The sequence below is a fragment of the Molothrus ater genome, chromosome 3, assembly GCF_012460135.2.
Source record: "Molothrus ater isolate BHLD 08-10-18 breed brown headed cowbird chromosome 3, BPBGC_Mater_1.1, whole genome shotgun sequence".
NCBI lineage: Eukaryota > Metazoa > Chordata > Aves > Passeriformes > Icteridae > Molothrus > Molothrus ater.
The window spans coordinates 56,138,111-56,164,270 of NC_050480.2; the positions used below are offsets into that span (position 1 = coordinate 56,138,111).

The 26,160-nt window shown below is 38.4% G+C and overlaps 1 protein-coding gene across 1 annotated transcript in view; it reads right to left on the minus strand.

The window, feature by feature from the left end:
- The window catches only part of PLEKHG1 (pleckstrin homology and RhoGEF domain containing G1), a 126,017-nt gene that overhangs the window by 88,445 nt on the left and 11,412 nt on the right, over positions 1-26,160 (minus strand). Inside the window, exons 2-3 of the mRNA XM_036380094.1 lie at positions 25,454-25,522; positions 203-277 (exon numbers count right to left, since the gene is read on the minus strand). Coding sequence (XP_036235987.1) covers positions 203-251 — 49 coding nt within the window. The 5' untranslated portion in view covers positions 252-277; positions 25,454-25,522. The remainder of the gene's footprint in view (positions 1-202; positions 278-25,453; positions 25,523-26,160) is intronic.

Below are 26,160 nucleotides of genomic sequence, written 5' to 3' on the forward strand. Positions count from 1 at the left end.
TAGGGAGGGATGGAGAAGTTACTCAAAGACAAGTGAAAATTTCCTGCTATCTAGATAAACATGCATATATAACACTAATCCAGCTCTCCTTTAAAATTAAGGCCAGCAAGGGAAACTCAGTCTTTAACTTCAAAAAATTCTTCACAGAATCCAAACACTTCTTTTTTTTCAATAGACAAAAGAATGGAAGAAAACTACTAACCTTCACTTCTGGGCACAGGCTCTGTAGCACCTGGTGTTTTATCTGGCATCTCTGCAGACACAAGCTTAGTAGAACCTGATGAACACAAAGCAAAGGAAGAGTTCTCCATCAAAACCAGCACGTTTCAGCTGCTCCACAGCCCCTGTGAAGGATAGGTTTTCAGCTGTCATCGCTTCTGTGTCTGTGTGTAAGAAGTGTAAACACACAAACTTCTCTCAGGATTAACTGCAATACCATTCAGGAGGCTCTCAGTTGGATGTTCTACCAGGTAGGCAGGCACAAAAGGACCCTCTCAGACCTGAGAGCACTTATTACATCTGGTGAACTTCTGCCTTTGATTTCACACATTTTTCTGCCACAGTTAATTTCAAGTGAGAGGTCTGAACTGGGATGGAAGAGCTGCTTACACTCAGGTACTGCTGAAGTTAACCATGGAGTGACCATCTGGAGCGTCACAGCAGCCTGCATCAAACAGAAAATCCCCTAACTTAAAGCTTTACACCCTGTAGAGCACCAATATTTCTTCCAGCATAGCAGTGGGCAGAGAAAAAAAGGCTTCTCAGGAAGGCAGTGAACACATCTCCTCTTAGAGCAACCTTATGTACCCTCTGTGGTACTGGCCAGCGGTCAACATCTGGCCACCACACACTGGCTGGGATTTTGTATCCTCCTTTCCAGCACCTTTGAATATTTTCCCATCACCAGCAATGCTGACAACTCCATTTTACATAATGAAAGCCTCAAGATCAGACAGGATGCACCAAGACCAGACAAATCAGAACAAGGATGATTCTCTGTCTGAAGGAGTTTGTGTGGGACTTCACCTCAGCTGACAATTCACACAGTTCAGTGATGTGCACAGCACTGTACAGAGTGCACAGCATCAGAAGTATTCACAGTAAAGTGAATACTAGTAAATACACAGTAAATTCCTAAAGAATTTTGAAGATTTGGCATGCAGTTTTCAAGATAGCCATTAGATCCAGAGTTATTGGAGACCTCAGTGGATAACCCTGCAGCAGAACTGAGACTGAACTCAAATAAATGGCCCTTTTTTCCTCCCTCCTTAAATTACTTTGCTTTCAAATTCATATAGCTTGTTTTGAATCCTATCTTCAGACATAAAATGAAAACATTTCTGCCCTAATGTCCAATAAAGATCTTAGGTTTACATTACAACCAAACTATACAAAATTTGTAGGATTTCTTAAGCTGTTTAAGTTGTAAAATAGTATTTCAGGTGTGTTATCCAGGACAAGTATATTTGTCATATTTAATTCACAAATATGTAAAATACTTAGAAATATTAGACACACACAAGGCTATAATCCACTAGCACTTCTTAGGGTAGAAATTAATTTCTATTTAGCTGATGGAAATTCTACTAGATTTTCTATATGATTTTCTAGATCAGCCAATTCATCTCTTCTCAAGATAAAATCCACCATGTCTTACTCAGGAATTACTTTGTCCTTAACATAGATATTTCATCCACACAATAGTACATATAGTGAAGACTGTGAGCTAGCTAAACATCTTCTCTAACTCCCCCAAATTAATAGCTGTAATGCTTATCCACCTGAAGGTCTGGGTTTATGAGTTCATAAAACTCAGCTGGACAGTGCCACAAACTGAACAAACAAGTGTGACCACAACAGAGGCTTAAACAACTATAAAAATCTCGGGGTCTCCAAACTCCTCTATAAATCTGCTGTAAAACAGAACCCGCTCTCCACAAGACAATTAAAAAATTTGTTTGTTCTTCAAACAGATTACTCAAATTTAATTATCTATGGTTATCATCACTTAACAGTTGGCTAGAACAAATACACCAACTAATTCTAAAACTTGGCAAGCTTGTGTCTAACTCTCTGCATTCAATGATGCCCTACATATTCTCTGAACATTACACAGGTTTATAAATCAAATTTCAGCTATCCAGTGACTTACTAGTAAAGTTGATAGGAACCAGTTAATCACACAATATATTTGAAACAAAAAATGTCATCAATAAATACTGTATTTACTTTCTGTGATTAATTTTAAAATACAAAACCATTTTATTTAAATTTTAAATAAATCATTTAATATAACTTATTCAGGAAAAAATATGTTTAAAATGGAAAAACACAGATATCCACATATTTGTTTTCTGGTTTTGGCTGGTTGGAGTTGCACAGACTTGAAATAAATGTTACGTAAACTTCACCATGAAAATGCTCACAGAGTCACTTACTAACATATTAATGACAAAAAAAAAATCAGTAGTCTCAGAAATCATTTTGGGCTTCTTCACTGACATTTTGTAGAGGTGCTAAATAGAAGCAAGAAAAATGACCTTTTTTCCTTGCCTCTTCTGCCCTGATTTTTACTTACATAAGTCAAACCTTTCCTTGTCTAAAGTAGGCTAGCATTTTCTACTTGGCCTTCTAAGGAAGTGACAGCCTTGATTTTCTGCTATCTACACTCAAAACCAGAAAGCAATTTTACTGCAAGTAAGACACACCCCAACAGTCATTTATGTGAATTTAATGGAGTTCCTGTGCTTATCCCTTGCTATGGAGTATGACCTATCATTCCCAGTACAAAACCAAGTGGGATTCAAATGGGCGTTGAATGACCTTGTCATTTTTAATAATGGAATAGTAACTTGAAAGCTGGATCATTCAATTACTGCACACAGACCAAGGTATTTATTGAACAGGTTCAGACCTGCCACTGCTACAACTCTGTCTCAACAGCTCATTTGGATAATCCATGTCAATTTTAAAAACTACAGTCCCACTAATGGTTTTCTACAGACTCGCCAGTTTAGCAGCTCTGCATTACAAAACATGATAGCAAGGGCTTAACATACTACTACAGGTTAAAGAAAGTCGGCTTCTGTGCCTAGAAAAGTGCACCTTCAGAACGTCTCAAAACTCTCACACCTCCAAGATCCCTGAGTCCAGCTGTTAAACTGACACTGCCAAGTCCACCCCTAAACCATGTCCCTAAGTGCCATGTCTATGTGTCTTTTAATCTCCATGTATTTCCAACTCTTCCCTGGCCAGCCTGTTTCAATGCTTGAAAAACCCTTTCCATAAAGAATTTTCCCCCCCCAAAGATTCTTGCCACTGTCTGTAATGGTTCTCAGTAATGAAACAGTCTGAAATTTGTTGCTGCTTTTTCTAAAGCTTACAGGAGATTAGTTGTACCAGAATTGTACAACCAGGTGCAAACATGACACAGTCTTCAGCACTTTTCCAATTCAGTGTCAATTGAAAACATTACATCTAAAAACTGAGGTCCAGTAACGCGGCACAGAAAAGTGTTCTATTAATTCTTTAAAAAGTACACAAATCTATATATTTTTAAAAATACCTTTCCCCCTTTCTGTCTCATTAATGCAAACCAGTTCCATGCTATTGCTAGAAATTGCAGAATATACTAAAAAGCTTTAAAAAAAAGAAACAGAGAACTCTGCTGTTGTTTTCTGCAACACACCAAGTTTTGAATTATTCAAAGAACAGAAGTCAATGTAGAGCATTCCTTTACTTATACAATTCCTCCTTTTAATCTAGGAAGAAAATCTCTGATAAAAAGTATTAACCAGACGAGGAAACTAAATCTCCCTCTCTCTGCAGTAAGGCCAAGCTGGACTCATGTAAAATTCGGTCCAAAAGAAGCATTTGGGGTACAAGCTTGCTAGTAAATGTAAAAGGAAATAATGCTTGCTCACTTCCTATACAAATAATTTCCACTTATCCAGACAATCTTAGTAGTAGCAGTACCCTAAAGCTTTTAAGCACCTTATAAAAATATTCCAGGTAGACCCTTCTAAATACTCTTGCAATGTTATTATTGAAATAGTTCTAATTTTCTCTGAACCTAAGGCTCAGCTATTCTAGTAGTCCATGAGGTACCTTGTATTTTTGTATTCATCAGTCAAAACTGCTACCTATTGCTTAGAGCACTTTTTCACTGAACATCCTAGTAAGAGAATTTGAAATACATATGCATTGATAATTTATGAATAAACACAGCTATACTGTTTACATTGCTCAGTTAAGCAAAATTCTTTTAACAGCAACCAAAACCAGTCAGATGTATGACCATGCATTTTCATGGGCCATAATCAGCCAGGGCCACCCAAACAGGCATACTGGGAGGTCCTAGTTCAAGAAATTTTTTGTTCCTACCAGTAGATTGATTTGCTTTTAAAATCCTGAGCTGCTAAAAACTGCAAATCAGCTTTAGCATTATGAAAAACATAAGATCCTTTAAACAGAGCATCTAAGCCAATAGTGTGCTGTAGGTGAATTAGTAAAACATTCAAATTTATAGCACATGGGTGGCTAAAAAATACTTTAAAAAAATCACGCTCACAAAAACTATTTTACTTGTGTTTCACAGACAAATATACTCCTTGCCTCTTTAATTAACTGTACTTTGCAAAAAAACCAAAAAAAAAACAAACAACCAAATAAAAGAAAACCATCAGTAAGGATTTCCAACTATTCAAAATCACTATTAATCACAATTTTCACATTTAAAGTTTCATGGACCAATTTCCATTGGAGAGAAGACTTCTGTTCTACTTTCATTCTTTGAAAAATTTATTTCTATACTCGCAAAAAAGCATCCAGGTGCTTGAAAGAGACTATTGTTTGTCACAGGACTGTTTGCAGCTGTAACTATGGAGCTCAGCTATGTATTTATGTTGAACAATGATCGTCGCTAACCAAAATCTAACCTGACCCTCCTCCTTTGTGTCAAACCCTTGGCCCTTAGTCTACATCTGTTCCAAATAGGTGGAAGTGATCGTATTCAAGAAAGTTGGTTGGATTTCTTCAAAAACTTGTCAAATACAGTCACTTCTCAATGACAGACAGTGCACTTCTCCCCCATCTTCCATAAGCACAATCAACATTAATATAAGATTCTGCTATGGTCACTTTATTTGCAATCAGAATACATGTTCCCTTATGATACTTTAATACAATTTTAAATGCAGCCTTTTTACAGATTAAAATTAAACAGTCAGTGCTTTATACACACATGAATACATGTAAAACAACTGAACTCCTGAAAATCTACATTACATACTGTACTGTTAACAGAAAAGCTGTCTGTTGGATTGTTTTTAAAATAGTATCAAGATGAGTTCTTTCTGCTGCAATAAAAAAAAGGTGCAAGGAGGGTAGAAATAAAATAGATATTAGTAGGTTTTTTGACATAAAACATTTTGTAAACAAATAAGGACAATTAGATGCCCAGAGACAGCCTGCACAGCCAGCCCCCCTTCTTGGATGAATGGTACTGGATGTTGCACTTCTGAATGCAAAACAACTCACAGAACCCCAAAACCAGCACTTAAATTCTCAGGTTTCAGGATGAACTCCAAACTCCAAGGATGGCTATGGTAAAATTCATCCTCACATCAAAACACTCAGACTCTGACATCTGAGTGTTAAGCACTGCATATTATCTTTGTTAGAGAATAAGGACATCTGTCCCTGATCTAGTTTTTGCCATTTGTTTGCCTACAAAATCCCTTCTGGAGCAGATGCCTTGCTGCTCTGAACCCCATGAGAATAGCTTTGATCCCAGGTCACAGAAACCATAAAACAAGTTCATATGCTAACACTAACACAGTTCTTTCACATGAACCAAGAAGTGACACTGAATGAAACCCTAAATAACATTGACCTAAGGGATAGCAGTTATGAGGACATAAACCAAGCCCTCATTTCTGCTCCTATTCACCACCACCCCTCAGCCTTCCTAAGTAATATGGCAGTACCTGTTTAAGATTCAAATGTTATTTCAAGTTCATAGTTATTCCTTCAAAAATTGCACAGAATTCTAATGGCTCCTTTCATTCCTTTCCAGCAGCACTCTGGATGTGAGTTACAGCTTTCCTTCTTCAACAATGTCCCACAAAAATCTTCCAGTCTTTTCTTCCCTTCACATCAACACATACCAAAATGTTCCAAGCTTTGAGGGGTTTTGCTGGAGCTTGGGGTTTGAATTTTGTGGGCTTTTTTTGGTAAGATTCTATAGATTTCGCTGATATTCCCAAGCCATGCCATCCTTTCACTTTCTTTTCCACAGAAAGGCAGTAACTGTGACACTTAAGACAAATGCAGCAAGAGATGAGCTGGTTCAAACAAGATCCTCTGATCTATATTGGTAAGAGGAGCAAAACCCTCTCTACACACTTGCCCATTGACAAAAGTCACAGTAACATCACTCTCCTGCCCACCTCTTCAAAATATATTAAATCTACAGCATCCTCTGCCTAGTTTCTGGAGCTAATCATGCATACTGCGGCTCCAATCCAAAACACTTAACTTTTTGCCAGCAGGCAAAGACCAAATCACAGAATCCCTTTGTCACTTTCATTCTGGTTTACTGCAATTCACAGTGTTTGAATGTGAAAAACATCATGAATGTTCTAATGTAAGGAATGAGCTGTCTGGCTCCTCTGTGGTTTAACTGCTACACGTTATGTCTTCTCCTCCTCCAGTCTCTCCAACAATTTTGAATCTATTCCCAGCACTATTCCAAGGTTTTGGTCATGGTTTTCCAAACCCACTAAAAGATCAAGTTCAGCAGCTAATCACCATGTTTCAGTCTGCAAGGCATGACAGCGTGTTTTTTACAAAGTAACGCCGGATATGAGGTCTAGAAGGGCATGTGACACAGTATTTTCTCCTTCAAACTTTGTATAGAACTTCTAGAAAAGATGAGCTATACTCAACTTTTGGTCTGTGTCCAACCACATTGCAAGGCTCCTTACTTAAAACAGCATATGCTGCTTCTATGCCAAGCGAAACAAAGAGGAAAACTCCCCACAGGGTCTTGTGGGAGGAGGAAGAGGGATCAAAACCATGACTGACACTCCCCGAATACCCTTGTGAAGCATATGCTCAAAGCCTAAGCAGAAAGACATCCGCTTTAATTGGTGAAATGCATGCATTTCCTGCATGTGTGCATTAACTCTGTGCTGATCACAGGAGTTTCTCAGCTCAGGTAAAGCACTGTCTTTCAAACTCAAGTCATCTCAGCACAGTTTGTAAGAAATTCCTTACTATGATTAACCATTGCTATTTCTCTTTCTGTAAAATTGAACCACTGAGGAGTATTTTTGAGAGTATTTTTAGTACTATTGTACACGCAGCTTTGCCCAAGCCGACAAGGAATCACGCTGCGCTGCCGAACGCGGACAGAAATCCACCCAAGGCGTCGCTCGGTGCGCGGCGCTGGCAGCGGCGGCAGCGCATCCTTGCCGGGATGCTCGGAGCCGCCGGGCACCGCTTCCAGCGCGGCTCCCGCAGGTGGCACTCGCCGCTGCTCCGCCCGCTGCTGCCCCACCGAGAGACAAAACTGAGCGCTTGCAGCAGAACCTGCTTCTCCCTCCCGGTCAGCGTGTCGGACGAGGGGTAAAAATCATTCTGAGTCGTCGTACCCATCACTCGAGTCTGGATTTGGGAGTGGGTAGCCTGACAGCTAAACTGCTCTACCACCTTTTCCTTATTTCAAAACTCCCTATAATCAGAATGAACAGAATTATTTTGTAAAGCACTGGGCGTTTTTCAAATTATGTACACATATTGCTTCTCTCATGTCTTTGTACAGTGCAGTTAATCTCAGCAGCTCTTCCAGCTCTTCATTAAAGTTAAAAAACCCCACATGAACAGAAGAAAAAAAATCCATCAAAAGATCATGTTTCACTTACATACAGAAAGTCTGTCACTTCAGACACTTTCTTTTGAATCTAAGCTTGAGAAAACAGACAGGCTTAGGTAAAGTGGCTCAGCAGAGGACATGCCTGACATACACTGATGAAAACCAAGGAAAAGCAGGATAAGCAGATCAGTCCCGAGATATTTAGGGACTTAGAGGCAAGTCCCAGCACAGACCACTGAGAGTACAGCAGCAGCAAGTCATAGCTGCCAAGAACAGCTATCGTTATCACAAAATACTGTTGTCATCTACTCAAAGAAATCTGCTACTTAACAACCATACAGTGAAGCACACAATGTATTCTAAGCAAAGCATTTTCTGAGCAAATTAAGAGCCCCAAATAATGCATTACATGTAGTTACTCTGCAAAAACAAACCAACAGCATAGTTTTCTTTATTGGCTCTTAGAAAGATAGAGATAAAATCTTTTAACTGAATTTTCCTTATATTGCTTCCTGATTTCATTTTTTACATAATAGTACTTCTACTGTTAAGTGCTAATTAGGGCCACACAAAGAAAACTGAATTTGAAACAAACCTATTTAAGAGAAACCCAAATGCCTCAACATAGACAAGAACTCACAGTTCAACATTTTCTTTATTACAAGAGCTTATTTCCAGCACCATTAATTTGTAGCTCTTCAGTAATGCATACACCAAGTGCAGAAAAAGTACAAAGAGCATGTACTATGCACATAGACCAGTTACAGCACTAAAGAGACTACAGGATTTAAGGGTACAAGTCCTCACATTGTGGTAACAGCCAAACACATGGCCAGAACCCTAACAGTTGCCAAAAAAGAATACCTGACTTTCCCCTCAACAAATTCTCTGTCACTGTCAGAATTTACACAGTCCTTTTACCACGTCACCCTAAATACAGTCTCTGGATTGTTGGGTTTACAGCTGCACTTCTGCCTAGCTCACCACTCACCCTCCCAGCTAAACACTCCAGGTAACTGTTCAGACTTTGTGGGGGAAAATAAAGTTTAAAGTATTTTTTTAAAATCGACATTAGTTATTTTGACTGCTCACTAGCATCCCCTCTTCTTGAATCTTTCTTAAGAGAAATACAAGTGCAAATGCATTAGGTCTTGTATTTTGTCAAAGAAAGTCCAGATGAGGGCCATCGAGTTTATTAGAGGGATGGACTACCTCTCCTAGGAAAAAAGGCTGAGACACTTGGGGTTTTCCAGCCCGGAGAAGAGAAGGCTTCAGGGTGACCTGATTGTGGCTTTCCAGAATGTGAAGCAGACCTATGGGAAAGCTGGAGAGGGACATTTTTACAAGAGCATGTAGTGACAGGACAAGAGAGAATGGCTTCAAACTGAAAGGAAATAGGTTTAGATTAATTTATTACTGTGGGTGGTGAGGCACTGGAAGGAGTTGCCCTGAAAAGTGGTGGATGTCTCATCCCTGGAAGTGTTTAAGCCAGGTTAGGTGGGGCTCTGAGCAACCTGGTCCCATGGAAGGTGTCTCTGCCCAGAGCAGGGAGGATGGAACTAGATGAACTTGAAGATCCCTTCCAAACAAAGCTATTCTGGGATTTCATTCTAATGAGCTGCAGAGCTTAAACCTCACTACCAGGCCAAAAGTTTTGGCCTAATAAATGAAGAAAAAAAATTCCAAAACATTCCACAGCTGGATGTGAACCTGTCAAACCTCTTCAGTAGCAGAGATTGCTTTAAAGTGCACATGGTTAAGAAAAGGAAACTGAAGAGGAAAGAATTTCAGCATTGTTTATCAGAGAATTACTCAAATTCCTTTCAAAGCTCTGAACTTTGCTACAATTAGAAGAGATGCTGATTGGGCTAATAAACAATCAGAGGGATACACACATGCAAAGAGTCCTTCTTTAGTCCTTTTCACATTCTGTCCCCCTTTAGTCATTTTTGTATTCAAGCCTCCGGTGCTCAGCAACTACAGTTTTAAGATTTCGGGTTAAAGACAAGGACTGCTGCTGCTGTTCCACTCCACTCACAGATATTAAAAAACCAAAGAAGCAAATGAGCAATAACCCAGCTAGCATCCTAGCATGCAGCTTCTTTTATTCCCATTTCTCTTTTATACAAGAAAAAGCAAGCAAAACAAACAAACAGACAAAAAATCCTCCAGACTTGCATCTGGCTTATGTAGTAAAGAGCACCTGGTACCTTCTTTTACAGGCTGTAAGCCTCCTCCAAATTGTATTTTCTATTAGAGAGGTTGTGCAGCACTTAAAAAGACACTTCTCTTTTTACATGATGCCTGTGCTGGGGGTATCACCAAACAACATCTTGGAAAACACCACTGATGGGTAAATGCATCATTTCATGGAAGAGATAAAATCAAAACAGGCTGAGAGGAAGCAAAGCTGTTGTTAGAGCCCAAGGAATCCAATTACAGCAAACAAGTCAAATAACAGTGAAAATAAACTATGATATGCTGAATAAATATTACAGTGATGGATAACATGTCAGTGAATCCCAATACATCTGAAAAATTTGACCTAACAATGGTAGAAACAATCTTACCATGTCTGCAGGTGTTTCACCCTCTGACACTTCCTTTTTGTCTTTTTCATTTCTGCTTCAGGAAGTTTCTTGACACCCAACTAAAGTTCACTAACTTTGTCACACTCACTCATCAGAAGAAAGGAAACAACCTTGCCATCTGCTTAGTAAGGACATCAGGCTGAGTCTATTACGCAGGGTAGCTTCTCTTGAAATCACAGGACTATGAAGGTTTTTCTGGGGCTTGCTTCATTTTAAATTACAACTTCATAGCCCTCTTACAGAGAAATTCCTTATAGTCAAGGTCAGTAGAAAGCTATTATCTATGGCAAGAATGAAATTTGTATGTGTTTAAACTCTGTATAGGGCCAAAGTCAAGGCACTGAGATAGGGAATGACATCTTCCTCAACTCACATAACCAGTATGCAATGTAAACCCTGACAACTTGACAGAGATAAGGTGCATCCAAAAGCAAATACTCCAAGAGTACAGAACAGCCCAATGCTTTTCAAGGATATAAATACAGAAAAGTGCTATTCAAAATCAGCTGTTTCAGGGGTATTTCTTCTCTGCACTTCAACACATTTCTGAAAGCTCCTCCCCACCCCCCAAAATAAAAACAACCCAAAAAACAGCAAACCACAAAATGCTGCTCTGCACCAAATTAAAATCACAAATTTATCCTCTCATGCGCATATTTTTTAAAAGCACTGCTGTTTTTCTTCCAATTTGGCTAACAGTAGAGAAATTAGTATGCATCAACTCCAATTAGGTTGCTACACCTCTTCTGTAAAATACTTGCAATATGTTTGGATTCACTGCAAATTTTCAAAGAAATAACTTCAGACCTCATTGTAAAAGAAAACCACAGAACTTCCAGAATAAGGTCATACTGACGAAAGACAAAAATGTCAGCACTGTCCAGAAAGTCAGTTGACTTTCTTAAATATTTTCCTAAACAATTTTAATTCCAAGTAAAGAAGAGAGAATGATATTTTCCCCGTCAAGTGCAAATTCTTTAGGAGAGTTAAAGCAGGGGGGTGGGGGGAGATACAAAGGAATGTTTGGTTTGGCATTGCTGACAAGGGGAACGTTCATGGAGGGGAAGCCTACTTAAAACCAGAATAATGGATAATTATTGCTTTATATGCAGATCCTTCATTAGTTTTGTCTCCATGACACACAGTGACACCGTTACATTTATCAGGAAAGACTCAGACACAGATGCACCATGAGGAGAACGGGCCTCTACAAAGCCCATTTGTGTGTCTCCTCCAACTGCAATTGCCTGAGTATGGCATTACTGCTGAAATGAGAGGTTTAGACATAGACTTTATAATTATTAGACAAGTAATACTCAGTTGGCTTTTCCAGAAATTGTCATTTAAGTGGCTAGCCAGAGTACAGCCATGCATAACTACTTAGGCATGCCCTCTGAAACACGTTTGTTGCGGGCTTTTTACCCACAGCCATCAGAAAAAGTCCATCTAACTTTCTGACTGCAGTGAAGTATCATTAATGAAAATTCTGGGGTTTTGTTTTCATCACAGAGTATGAAACATTAGGAAACAACACAGCAAATCACATAAAAGAGTCAACAGTTAAAGCTTTCTGAGCCCTGACATACTCCAGGCTCCGAACGCTGCCGAAGCTGGCAGCCCCCCAGCCCTGGCTCAGGCAGCTGACTGTAGGACCCTTTCACATTCCTCCAGCTTTTCCTTCACCCTACTTTGGGAATACATACATCTATGTGTATATACGTATACATGTTTATATACACACTGTGCACACATGTTAAAAAAGAGGAAATTAATAACAGAAGCTAACAGCATTGAGTACATTCCCTTGCAATTTACCCAAATGAATGGCCTCATAACTCAGATTGGGACATTTCCTGTAAAAACACTTCACTATTTATCAAGCCACTCCAGAGTGCAACTGTTGAAGCATGCCTTGCAAACAACATGCTTTCCAGAGCCAAAGCCTGCAGTCATCTACAGAACACTGCAACTAGTGGGGATGGAGAAGCCAGAGCCCTCTTGCTGTATATTAGCTTTGAAAAGTATGTCCTCAATTTAGAGTTCTGTAACTGCAGGCATAGTCCAACTGGCTTTTGTGGCACTGAATTGCATATGCAGAGCACAGAGAAACTACAGTTTCAAATTACATTCATGCTTCATCTCTGACAGAACACATGCATTTATATAGTCATTAAATACATTCATTAGAAAAAATAAGGAATATTAGATGAAATAGGACTAGAAATGGAAAGGAAATTATTTCAGCACTTGTACTTGATCAGCACAAGTACAGAGTCTAGGAGACTAAAACTGGTAAAAGGGAAACCACTCACAGTAACAATCTTTAACCTGCCAGAATTTCCAAAGGAATTTGAATAACCATTTTGACAGAAGCAGGTGACAAGCTGTTGAATTAACATTTCTTTTGGGTTAAACTGCTGAATTTTCTAGACATGGAAACTCCTTCTATATAAATATATAAAGCCTCTTATCTCTACTATTCTTTCCCAGAAGAGCCAAATTTCTTATTTAAGATTGAATCGCCAAATGCAAACCTTCACTGGCCCCTGACCAAAATATTACTTCCATTCAGAAAAAACACAAGGGGAAACAAATAACATGACTTAAGAGTATTATAGTTGGAAAGGCAGTTTCCTTCAGATGAATGCTTTTCTCCTTTCTACATCAGTCTAAGAGATATGGTTTGATCAATCAGTTGTTTATAAGTAATTCTCGACAACTGCATGGAGTCTGAGCCATTGTGCACCTTGATACTTCATTCACCTTCTCAGAAAATAAAATAAATAACTTGGACTTATCTTTCAAACACAGAAACAAATACCTATTATGTGCTAAAATAACGCAAAATCCAGCTATAGCAATACCACTGACAACTCCAAAGAACCTATTTTTAAGAAAACAGCTTTATATTTCATTAGTCATTTGATCTAGTACTGGAAACCAACAAAAATAAGGGCAGGGTGTGAGCAGGAATCTCTAAACAGGCTTGATTAAAGTAAATATTCAAAGGGATATTACTCAAGTCAGTACCAAGAGCTTCAGCCAGTTTCCAAAGCCTTTTGAATTCTCAGAGCTAAGCCTGGTGAATTCAGATGAAAGTTCCTTTTCTTCCACTTTTAAGGGAAGAAATAACTTATGTGAACTTTCTGCAAAACACCCTTCTGAGTTTAGTAAGTGGGGAACAAACCTAAAGCACTGCCAAGACACACAACTAACCATTTATAAACCTTAATGTTTCATTCAAATATTAAGCACTGATCTACTGAAACAACACAGAGGTATTCCAATAATGCTGTTTCAAGTTATGTAATACCATCCTTAGTACATAAAAACCCCAGCTCCTCCATTCTTGCTGCCTAGCCCACATTTTGTCCTCTGAGGAACACAGGCACACAGGGTGCATACTAACAACACCAGGTTCCCACTTAACCCAGCAAGAGGCAAAGCAGAGTGAGGAAACCACCTGGCCCTGCCTCACTCTGAGACTATGCCAGTCTATTCAGTGGGGCTACAGGAAAAAAAGAAAAAGTCCCTGTTGTAATTCAAACACACACTAAGAGCTATGTATATTGCCACAAAAAGCAAGGAACCACTCTATCTGATCAGCAAATGAATTTCTATAGCCTCTAAGCCTTACTGCATTTAGCAAGAGGAGTAGGGGGAAGAAGCATTTGCTCCCTTTAAATTCAATGACAGTTACTTGATCTCCTCCTCATCCTTTCACAGTTCCCACAGCCTTGCAGTATTTCCAGAGATACCACCAAGCTATAAACACTTTTCCCCCAATGGTCACCACTATGTGTTCACCCACCAAGGCATATCAAAGTGCCAAACCAGTTCCAAACTCTTCTGTTTCCTCTTTCCCAGTTCCAAACTCCTCCATTTCTCTCTACAAAGCAACCAATCCAGAAATTCACTTTAAATAAACAATAGCAATTCTGCAGAGTAAACTTACCCAAGCAAAGAACTAAAAATCTTCAGAGAAATGCTGACTGAGAAGATGTGCTGACATCAAATAAAACGTGACCCTTGATCTTCCCCACAGTGAAAACACTCATGGGATTTCTGGACCAACCTGCAGATTCTCTGAGGCTGAATAAATGCTGAGGTCACGTTGCAGGGTTTCATAATCAGAAAAACTAAGGCTATTCTTAAATTAATGCAGTAGACGTGCCCAAAAAGTGCTCCTGGGTGCAAAAGCAAGCTGGGACAGAATAAGACTTCTGTGGTAATGAATAATCCTAGTCTCCAAAATAGGGTACATAAAAGCCATCTCTCAAGTGATGGCTGAACTGCACTAGGGACTGAGTCATGCCTAGAAACTGTCTGTGGAGAAGGCTGTCATTTCCCAACATCACACCAGCACACATGGCCATCACAGACCATCTTCTCTCAGGCCTGGGAACACTCCTAGGCCCATCTGAATTTTACACTGGTATAACCTTACAGCATTCCTCTCTCAGGCCACCTATGCTCATAAAAACTTACTGACACATAGTTTAGAACAATTTTTTCTTAATTGTGTATTATTACATACTTCAAAGATTTAAAGAACTCTGACTGGAGACAGAGACAGAAAAATGCTGGCATAAAAAGCAGAACAGGGAGAGAAGAAAGAAAAAAAAGACAACCATACTTTCTGCAGATGAGAAAGTATAATTACATGCAACTGAACTCCTCTTCGCCTATGCATATGCCACTGGGTCAGGGTTTGCTTCCACCTTTCAGTCCTGACCTTTAAAACAGACCAGATACAAACCTTTCATAAAGAAGCATAATTTTCTGTCTCTGTACTTCCAGAAATCTCTCTCTGCAACTTTCAGCTCCAGTGTATCCACCAAATGGTGGATGCCTCTTTCCACAGTGTCAGAGCAAGAGATTTTTGCACGAGCAGAGTTCAGGGGCAGTTGCCCAGCTCTCCTGTAGCAAGCCAAGTCCTCTTTTGGCTGTTCCATACACAAGTTTAAGTCTTGGCATCCCTGTGGTATTTCCAGCCAAATGCCAGCATGAAATGTAAAGCAGATCCTTAAGGGGAGGGAATTTTTTGTGCTTTGGGGGCTACAGATTTTCTTTTTAAATCCAGCTATAATATCGTTTAAGCAAAAACTATTAAAGTTTGGGAAGAAGTTGCAATGAATCACAGTTATAAAACGAAGGCCAAACTTTTAAAAAAACTGTTCAGTCATTTTAGCATCTACCCCAACTGGTGGAAAACAGAAACCCAGGGTACTTAATAAAAGTAAATAAAAAGTAAATAAAAGTAAATAAAAAACTTAATAAAACTGTAGTGAACATTAAAGCAACTACCAAACTTCAAAATTACCTGTTATTTTTGAAAGCTTTGAGTTTTTACACCTAAATTTAAGAAAAGTTTGATCTATTTTAAAACATGTAAACTATGTGGTACTTCTTTAATATCGTTCTTACTATCAAACAGGCAAAAAACCCCCAAAAACAAAACAAAGGAACGAGGTTTGAATCATGTAAACTCTGATGGGCTGAATTAATATAACCTTTACAGTATGTCTAGATTTATTTTGTCTTTTTCCAAAGTTAACTGTCAGCAAAATTTACACAGAAACTCAACTATTTTATTAATTAATTTGCTACTAAAGTTACTAGCTAAAACAGATTACCTATAACTACCAGCCTCAAATCTCTGAAGCTGAAGATTCAGCATATTTCTCTAAGGAAATAAGAGAACTGCTCAATTTTTCAGAGAAGTAACTGCAAAAAGATATTTTTCTTTCACAAATTCAAGCATGTATTAACATGGAAATAGATAATAAAATCCATTTCACCCACACACGTTCTGCTTTTTTTTTTGCCTTTTTGCTCTTTTTCTACCCTGCAAAAACTCCATCAAAGATCTACTTTAACGGATGCATCAGAGTGCACACTTAGCAAGATCATAAGAAGATACCAAATGAAAAAAGACTATCAGTCTTTTAGCCACAATAAAGGAAAAGAAATCTCTTAGGAAGAACACTTGAATGCTCTACAAATGCAGAGCCTGAAGAAGATGGCCCACAGCTCTCCCAGTGCCTGATTACTGGGTAGTGTTTTACATTCCACTTTTTCTCTGGGATACTGGTGCCTCCCCCAAGAAGGCTGCACTCCACCTATTCCCAAGTGGGAGCCTGCTACTGTAGACTGCAGGGAAAACCCTATACCCAAACTAACACTTCATACAGAGTATGAAATACACTTTGAAAATATTCCACCCAATCATATCAGAACACATGGATGCTGTAATCTTCAAGATATCTACCATGAGCAGCATTTTTGGAAGTAGAGGTTTGCAATCCTAGATTAACATATAAGAATCATCAAGGAAAACTTATTTGTTTACTTCTAGTGATAAAGATCAATGGCAGGAAGCATGATACTATAGAGATATTAAGGTATTTGTATGATGCCTACTTATAAATAGATGTGTGTTTACATTATGCTTTCCACATATACAGAAAGAAGCATGCATTTTTGTACCAGTACTGCCAGTTCATTTTAAGGAAAACCCCTCAGCTACTAATCTCATTTCCAGCAAGCATGCAGCAGTTTATGTCACTCACCTTGAAGACTAATATCCAAGAAAGCAGGGAAGGAAATTACTTGTGCAGGGGAATTTCATGCCTCCCTCATTTATACAGTTATTTACACTACAGAATTTACTCAAGTATCTTTAGGTCTCATAAAGGTGTGGGTAAGACAAAATATGATTTGACAATCTCAAGAAATGTACACCACTCTTGGTGCTGAAAGGCTGTTAAAGAGCTTCATGAGAATTAGAGTTTCAGGCAGATAAACTACATCTTGGGAAGCCATTTAGGTACATGGAATGAATAGCAACAGGGATGAAGAGCTGGGGACTCAGTTTATCACATATGCACTGTTGCACCACAGGAGATGAAGCACAACAGCACGTGTGTGGGGCTCCTCCAGTCCCCAGAGTAAGAAGCATTTGGGTTTTTTGCCTCTCATCTCTCCTGGCTGGTGGGGGAATCAAATCAAGCTGTTCTCAAGAATGGAGAATAATAGTAAGCTTCAACCCTTGGAAGACAGTCCTCTCACTCATGCAAAAATTACCTAAATTTTACAGTTTCACCCATCTTTTGTTTCCTTGCTCTATGCTTAGTAACAATAAAGAAATTAAGATTTGCCCAAGCATGTTACCACAGGCGTCACTCTGTCTCTTAAAGCCTGCTGGACATCAACAACCCGGCAGATGGTCATTACTCCAAATTCCCCACCCTCCATCATCATTAATTCAGGAGCAAACTCATTTCAATGGGCTAGCCCCAGTTCATAAAGAACTCATTGTCCTGACCAAATTAATAGCTTTACATCTTGCATTACCAGATGTGCTTCAGAGACACAGTAACATTTTATATTATAATGTGCTGTTTAACTGCACTTCAATGTCATTTCTCATAAATATTGCTGTACAAGGCAAACGTACAACTATGAACCTATTCCCAAAATAAACACAAAAACTCTGTATTTTTGGTTTAGATCCTAGACAGATTTGGCACAAGCATTGCTCAATTATCCTGCAACCCACTTGATCAAAAGCTGTCTACTCTGATACACAGTCTTTTGAAAGGCTTTATTTCACCCTGAAGATTAATAAACCATCAACCCTGGCATATCCAGTAAAGAGACAGGCACTTACAGTGCCTATTACATAAGCAACACAGTTTAGACCAATCATAATAACAACAACAAAAGGGACAAATAAAATTTATAAGAATTTGGAGTAAGTCTTAACTTCACTGACAAGTGACTGACCAGCAGATTTTGATACATGTCAAATGGGGAATGAAAAAGAACAGAGGAAATAATTTGTCATGACTTGAGTCATGCTACGTCTGCCATTTGTCAGCAAGTTTGCATTAAAACAATGGAAGACTCTTTTCCATAGGAACAATTTCCAAATATGAACATCAATAGACTAGAATCAACTAGGACGCCATCTTTGCCACTTAATGAAAAAATAAAAAGTAGAATTTTGAAAATAGCCATGTTCCTTGTGAAAAAGAGTTAGAGATCAGTGAAGGACTCTAATTCAAAAAGAAAGTATAATTAAAAATAGAGACAGAGCTTTCCAGAGAGATAGTATTTGCTTGAGTTACATTGTTATTTTTCTATGGAACTGAAACAGGTTTTCTTACAATCCTGTATCTGAAAAACTTCTCTTCCTGATAGTTTTGTCAAAAACTGCTTGCGTGAAATGTTCTGTTTTCAATAAATTGTTGTTTTCCAACAAAATATTTTTGGCTGAAAAATTCCTAACTGGCTTGACTTGTAAAATAATTTCTTGAGTGTAACATTTCATTAAGTCCAATGCCTTTCCTTAGTTAAAAGGCTGCACTGTGTATTTTAAAGATATCCACTCACTCTCATACCAGCACAAAACAAGTAACATTTGTGTTTAAACCTGTGATGCATAGGGGGCATTTTTCCTAAGAAGTGTATTTCTACATAGAAGAAATAAATATAACAACTACAATATTACAGTCCGTTCTATTCTACCTTGAAAACAGGATTAGAATCTACATCTCCAATAAACCTTAACCTCTGTTTGATCACAGCCAAAACATATAGCTATCTTTACTAAGTAACTTTACACATTTAAATTATGTGGAAAGCAAATATCATCCACGTGGATTTACCCTGGAAGTGCAGTTTACAGCCATAGCTGAACGAAAGGAGTGAGGGCTGAAATGTCTGTGGTTTGACAAACATAATTCTGGGAGGGAACAAGGGAGAAAAAGAAATATTTTCTTATTAAAAGGAAAACAAAGAAAAAGTTATGTCTCTTATCAAATTCCATACTGGTATAATTTTTAATACAATAGAAAGTCATTAATCAAGAACATGAGATCATTTGATGTATTGCACTTCTGTAACTGAAGCTAAAAATGCAAAGGTTGGGGCTTTTTCATTTATTAAATTTTTTTCAAATTCCTACATAACATAACTAATAAAAATATTTACTTTTACAAAGGGTCAAGTGGACAGAACATAATTCTCCCAGAAGGAAACCAGATGTTCAGTTTCTTCAAAGCGATGCCCGTACTGATAAAAGCAGTAGCTAATCTTTCTTTTAGAGGTTGAAGGTCTTGTTGAAGTTTCTTTTACTGAAGAGCTATGTATCAAGCTTTAATGAATATCTGCCTCAATGGAAGAAGTATTTTTAATTTTTAATAGGATTTTGGCTTGTGTGTATAGTCATCAATGCATATGTACTCAAAGAGCTGTCTTTGAAAATTTTGTAAAACAATCTATAGTCACGCTCTACATCACGTTTTGCATCTTAAATTCATGATAAAAGAAGTCACATCTGTTCTCAAAGACAAGATTCGATAATAAAACCATCCTGGCAAACTTGTATATAGTAATTTGAATACATTAAGTCACACAAATATTCAAGTGTTTCTCACAAGTAATTCAAGTGGTGCAGAATAATCTATCAATGTAGTGCTCAGAATTGTAAAAAGCTCACATGAACAATATATTATATTTCTTAATAATGCACTCTTTATAAAGCTCAATATATTAAGAGATCCGTAAAACGGGATTTACAAAAACTAGAATAAATACATTTTAAATTATTCTGTAGGTTTTTTCCTGTATTACTTGGCTTTTGCCATGACTAATATTTAGCTACACCATAATGCTTGCCAAGAGATGCAAAATAATTCTGAAATCCTATGGGGGTAGGCTAAATGGTTAAAAGGCTTCAGAGGCATGAACAGGGTCTTGTGTATCTCACTCAGAAAGTAAAAGGATTACTTAGTTGCTTAAATTACTCTTAGATAAGTCTTTGGGGGAAAAAATCACACATCTTCCCAGTTTTACCACAGGTAGAAGGAAACCCCACCCAATTTAAATTTTAATTTAAATTTGGGTTTATGTCACCTGCTTTTTCATCTTCTGAATTCTGTTCTGATCAAGGAATGACTAAAGGTTAACCTGGGACATTAACTGCAGCATGATTCACTTCTGTTATCACAAATTTTGTGTTCAGTCATGTTCATGTGCACCTATAGAATGCTCTCTCACTTTTCCCATTTCTAGTGGCCAGGTGCATCTGTTATTTGAAAAACCTTTGATGCTGTAAGCTTCCAGCATCGTATGGATAGAAAGTTGTGTATCTCAACATACCCTTTGTTGAAGGATCCTCTCCTAAGAGGACAGGGACAAAGCAGTTCTCGGGATTGCAAGTGACAAGAAAGGGCTGAAAAAAACCCCTATTTTATCCAATACCCATCAGAAACCCCCAAGGAAGAGGGCAGCACTACCCAGTTCACTGACTTTAGCTAAGCAGCTTCATCCAAGCCCAACACAAACTCCGTTAGTTCAAGTACCAATGTGTTTAGTCTGTGCAAAAGCCGAGTACTGGCACCTTACAAGAAATAGTGCAATTAAACAGGATGAAAGAAAAGGAAGGAACAAAGAACAACTAAATAAGTGGTAAGAATTGAGACTCACAGAGCTCTTTCAATTAATGGTTTTTCAAGCACTTTGCATGGCCAGAGAGAACAAAATGGTCAAGAAACACACTCAGGGTTTGCATAGAGTGCATACCACTTTCACATCTTTATAGTACAAGAGTTAAAAAGAAGTTGTGGAAAAACTATGGCTGGTATGATGGAAGGGACAAGCTGTGGTACACTCTGCTACCATAACCTACTTCACCCAGCTGATTTACTGGCCTTCCTCAATCATTTCTCTAGACATTTGTCTTCCCCAGCATCAAGTCTCATTCTTCTCTCAGGCCAGACACTTACCAATAGCTCACCATTCATCTGTCCCCAGAACCTCTTTCCCTGTCATCTGTAAAGACAAGTAAGGAGCCTCATAAATGCCCAACCTCCTCTCTGGGAGAGCAGGAGCACACTACAGAGCTCCCCTGTTTGTTTCTCAGCACTTCTGAGTGCTATGCTGCAACAGATCAAGCAGCAGATGCACAGGCAAGAGCTGGACAATGGTATCACAGACTTAGAAATGGCATCTTAGAAAATGTAGTGAAAGATGTGTGAATGTTTCAGCTTTTGGGTCCTTGGTATGAATGCTGTCTTATTTCTCCCCTTCCCCAAAGGAAGCCATCTCCAGCTTGATTTTGGAGTATTAAATCTACAAGGCAGTCAACCTATGAAGACAGGACTCACATGCAACCAGTACACAGCACATCCATAAAGATTTTGTAAGATTGTGTGTGTGCGTATGCATGTGTAAAAAACACTTGTTTGAAAAGTCAGTTATTTTCTTCCAGTATGCAATGTGTTTTTCTGCTCTGGCTATACCTGTGATAAAGGAACAACACTCTCCCTGTACCCTCTCTATTAACTAGTCTTGAACAGGATAAAAAAACAACCAAGCAGCAAAAAAACAGCCAACAGAAAAAAAAAAAGAAAAAAAAAGGGAAAAAAAAGTAGTCTTCAAGACAGTTTCACTGCTGTACAGGATGCTCACCAGAAAACAACAGATGTACTATAATCACTACTGCCCATTCATTTCCTTTTTGCCAGAAAGCAGCAGTCATCAATTAAGAAGCTCTATCTACAGGACACAAAAGGAAGTGTAGACTTCTCCTTGGTCACTTGACCACAACAATAGGGGATGGAAGCGGGAAAGGACTCACCGCTCCGAGCAAGTGTGGCGGAGGAAAGCAGAGAGGCGTGAGTAAGCTGGTTTCTTTGGATTTAAAAAAAAAAAAAAAATTTTGTTCAACACTTTAATATACAAATGTTTAAAAACTAACTCACTTTGCCTACAACTTACACAAAATCCTAATTATATTATTTCTGAATTTTTTCAGACAATTCATTTAGTCCTTTTCACAGCAGAAAATCCCAAGCATGGGAACTGACAAGAGAATTAAGCAGCCTCAATCTGGAAATGCCATTTTATCAATTAACAAAGGCTTTTCTGAAACAGTTATCACAGTTTTTATAAAAACATTAGTCTAAATGTACTAGGTACATAGAATGTCAATACATCACTGGCATAAATTATTTGGATTAGTATTTTTTAAGAAGTCTAGCAAGATCTGTGAATCCTTCCATTAAAGATTACGTTTGCTGGTCAGCTTCATCACTCTGAAATAGAATGACAGCTTTCATAAACTGCCAACAACAGAAAGCCCTAGAGATGGGCTTTATATTATGTCTGTTCCACAACTGTAGTCAGCCACAAAGGGTTTGCAGGAAACTTATTAAAAATGTGAGCCTTAATTAAGGTATTAGGCCCTAATCTAGCATGCTAAATTAAACTCCAAATATTCCCATGGACACTAATGCAACTGCTCTAACAGCTTGGTAGGCACTTCCCACAATAGGAAAGCTTTTACAGGCCTTCACATCGCAACTGAACCCTTATTTTCACTCTGTACCTCTGCTTCACTGCATACCAAAAATAGACCCAACTTACAGAAAAGCTCATACGTGGGCATAGGATCATTCCTCTCCACCTCCACACAGATTTGCAAGCACTCACACCACTAAAGGCATGACCTAAACAAAGCATTCAGTGATGCACAAACGCTCAAGGAATTTTTTAATGTATTGACTTTTAGGATAAACACACTGCATATTAAAAGTCACATGGAATTGTCAGAATAAAGTATATTGATCTAATGTTTCCTTCTCTGCAACAACATGTTATGATTTAATAGATGCTGAAGCCCATTTTAATCCTTCTAAAGATATTCTAACCACCAACTTATTGAAACAATTAAAAACAAACAATACTGTTATGTAAGTCAAATGGATAATAATGAAATAGAAACAAATTTCATAAAACATTTCCCCCCACCACCCCCAAAAGTTTTGCAGACTGAAAATATTCTTAGATGTTCCAGATTTAAGCTTGACATACAAAGCAAATTTGGAAAAATTACTGGCCGTTATTTGGTAAGATTCAATATCCATCCCTCAAAGCTGTACCTGCCTAAACAATTAAGCTCCTACTTTTTACGGAATACCAGTCCTCATATTTTCTGTTTCTTCCTTTTTCCCACAAAATTAATGCCTTACAATATCCACTTCATCTAGTCCTTGAATGCCTTATCCCCTTAGCTGATACATTCCCACACACTCCAGCTTTGTTGACACAACAATTTTTTGAAGCACTTCACAGTGAATGCTTGTCTGCCAGGGATCCCAAAGAATCTTAGGAAATCCTCTGCATCTTAGGCCACAGGCACAATCCATGTTATCTCTTCTTTCAGAAAAGAGGTTATTTGAGTCTGCTGGTCTGGTTAGCTTTTCTGTTCATCATGAAAACACAATAAAACCACTGCAACTCAAAACCAAGGCCAAGCAGCACACTTGAAATGAAATGGAGATCAGGAAAGGGGGAAAGTTTGTGCAAATAATTCACTCTAAGGTCACTAAGCAAATACTTTGCATGCATTTGGATCTGCACAAACTTCAAGCTAAATAAATAAAATTATTTCCTGTGTGGAAGATGGGAATGTACAGCCCCTCCGCGCTTGTGGATAAAAAAATATGCGAGTAATTAACTATCACCAAACAAGACAGAGAACTAGTGTACTGAATGTAGGTCATGTCAATTATTTTTCTCTAATGCATGTTAAAACATGTAACCTTATTCAAATCTTGCTATTTTTGGAAAAGGCTGAAGAGGAATTTCTGGTCTTTCCTCTTGCAGTCTCCACAAAACGTTTTTCTACTTACAGAGACTGTTCTCCCTTGGATCCAAAGGAAAGTAAGATCTTACTAATGTTTGTCAGATGTAAGCTTTAATCTAGTGTTCCAGAGTCCTGCAAGTGTCTCTCTATTACAGTTATGCAATCTCAAAGCATTGGAGTCAAAATAAAGTTGCCATTCTTCTAAAATTTCATAAACATTTGAACATAATTGCATCATAAATACATATTACAAAATTATATTACAAGCCCCACTATCAGTAAGGTAAAGGAATAAATATTACTAATTAGTGGTCTAATATAGCATATTAGTATTCCCTCTGCAGGTCACAGAAGCCAGAGTCAATTAACATAATGAACCTTTTTTATTTTTTTTTTTAATAAACTTATCTATGCTACACTGGTTTCAACAGTAGCACTGCAAAGAAGTAGATTACCTATAAGGCATCAAGTTTTTCCAAATAGCAGTGTTTGAGTTGTCAGCCACTGAATGTCTGCTTTTATCAGAGAGAAGAAAAGACTCCTTTAGGTTGGCACTAGGAATCTTTCTTGTTGGAGAGGAGGAATCTTGCCTAAAGTTCTCTTATTTAATATTTTCTGTAGATTCTCCTTCCAGCCCTATTGAGAAGTTTTCTGGAATGTCGATTTGTTTCAGATAATCAAATTAGTGAAATCAGTTATTGCAATCAGGTTACATTTCCATGGCATCTAAACCTGCTTCTCCTACATTCCCAAGTTTCTTAGATGCTCCAAGACTGCCAGGCAGTGAGATTATATAAACAAAATTAAATCACTAAAAAATAAGCTAAAATGACACAGACTAACATAGGAAATCTCAGGAGAACAAAGTTGTCCTGGATCTCCCCCTCCCCACAGGGACACCATTGCTACACCATGAAAGTGGCACTTTCGCTTCCAAAGGGAGAGGAATCAAGCAACAGAACAAAATTTCAGCTACAGATCTTTAGCAAAACCGCAGTTTCAGAAACAAAGGCTAAAACTGAACAGTTAACCTCCCCTAACTGCTAAGGTGCCCCCAAAATTGAATTTAATTAGCATAAAACCCCAGTAGCGTACACATGAGGAACACCCTCTCTCTTGGCTAACCCATACGCCAGGCCTGTTCAGCACAGTGACCTACTCTGGGTCTGGATACTAAGCAGCCTCATGGTTAACCTGAGGCACATTCACTGTACACCAATGGTAATCCTCTCAGTCAGAGGCACACCAAAAATCATCTCACATTTAAAACAAAGTCAAAGAAAAAAAATTAAAATAATAGTAAAAAAATTTACCTGGTAGAGTACTCACCAAATATGTTGCTGTTAGGTTGGGCAAAATGGAGTCACTTTTCCTCTCCTCTGTTGAGTCTCTGGCATTCTGCAGAAAGGAGAGTGGAAATTATGGAATTGGGATAAAAGGGAGCTCAGCTGCACAGCTCAGCAGGGGTCTAGGCCCACCTTGGTTTATTCCCCCTAAGTCACGCTCGCCGTACATATTCCCCCTAAGTCACGCTCGCTCTTCCCATTCTGTCCTAAAGAGCAGCTGAATAAAACATAGCACGGGCTGAATCCAGTTCAGACAAGCTAAGGAGTCAGATTTTGAATAGGAATTAGACACTAATGTGATTCTGAAAATCCCATTAAGAGCCTTTACCACCTCTGCCTACCTACATATCTTTAAAAATCTGGATCAGGACAGCTTGCCTGTGGTCATGCTATATGCCTGTGCTGAAGCAAGGAAGTACTGGTGGGTTCCCAAGCTCTAAACCCCAAGGGCTTCAGGCCACACTCCTTCTGGAAATTGTTAGAGCTGATTTTCAACTTAATTATCTTTAATGCCTGGAAACCTCTATCCAAATGAGCCCTCACTTCCCTGGTAAGCAACATCAGTGGCCTATAAAGCACATCAGAGACATGGGTCACTGTGATCTGTCTGGTACCTCCATCAAATCTAGGTATTTTCACAAGGTCAACAAAGCATGATAAATATCTGAACAAAAATAGTGTTTCTCCTAC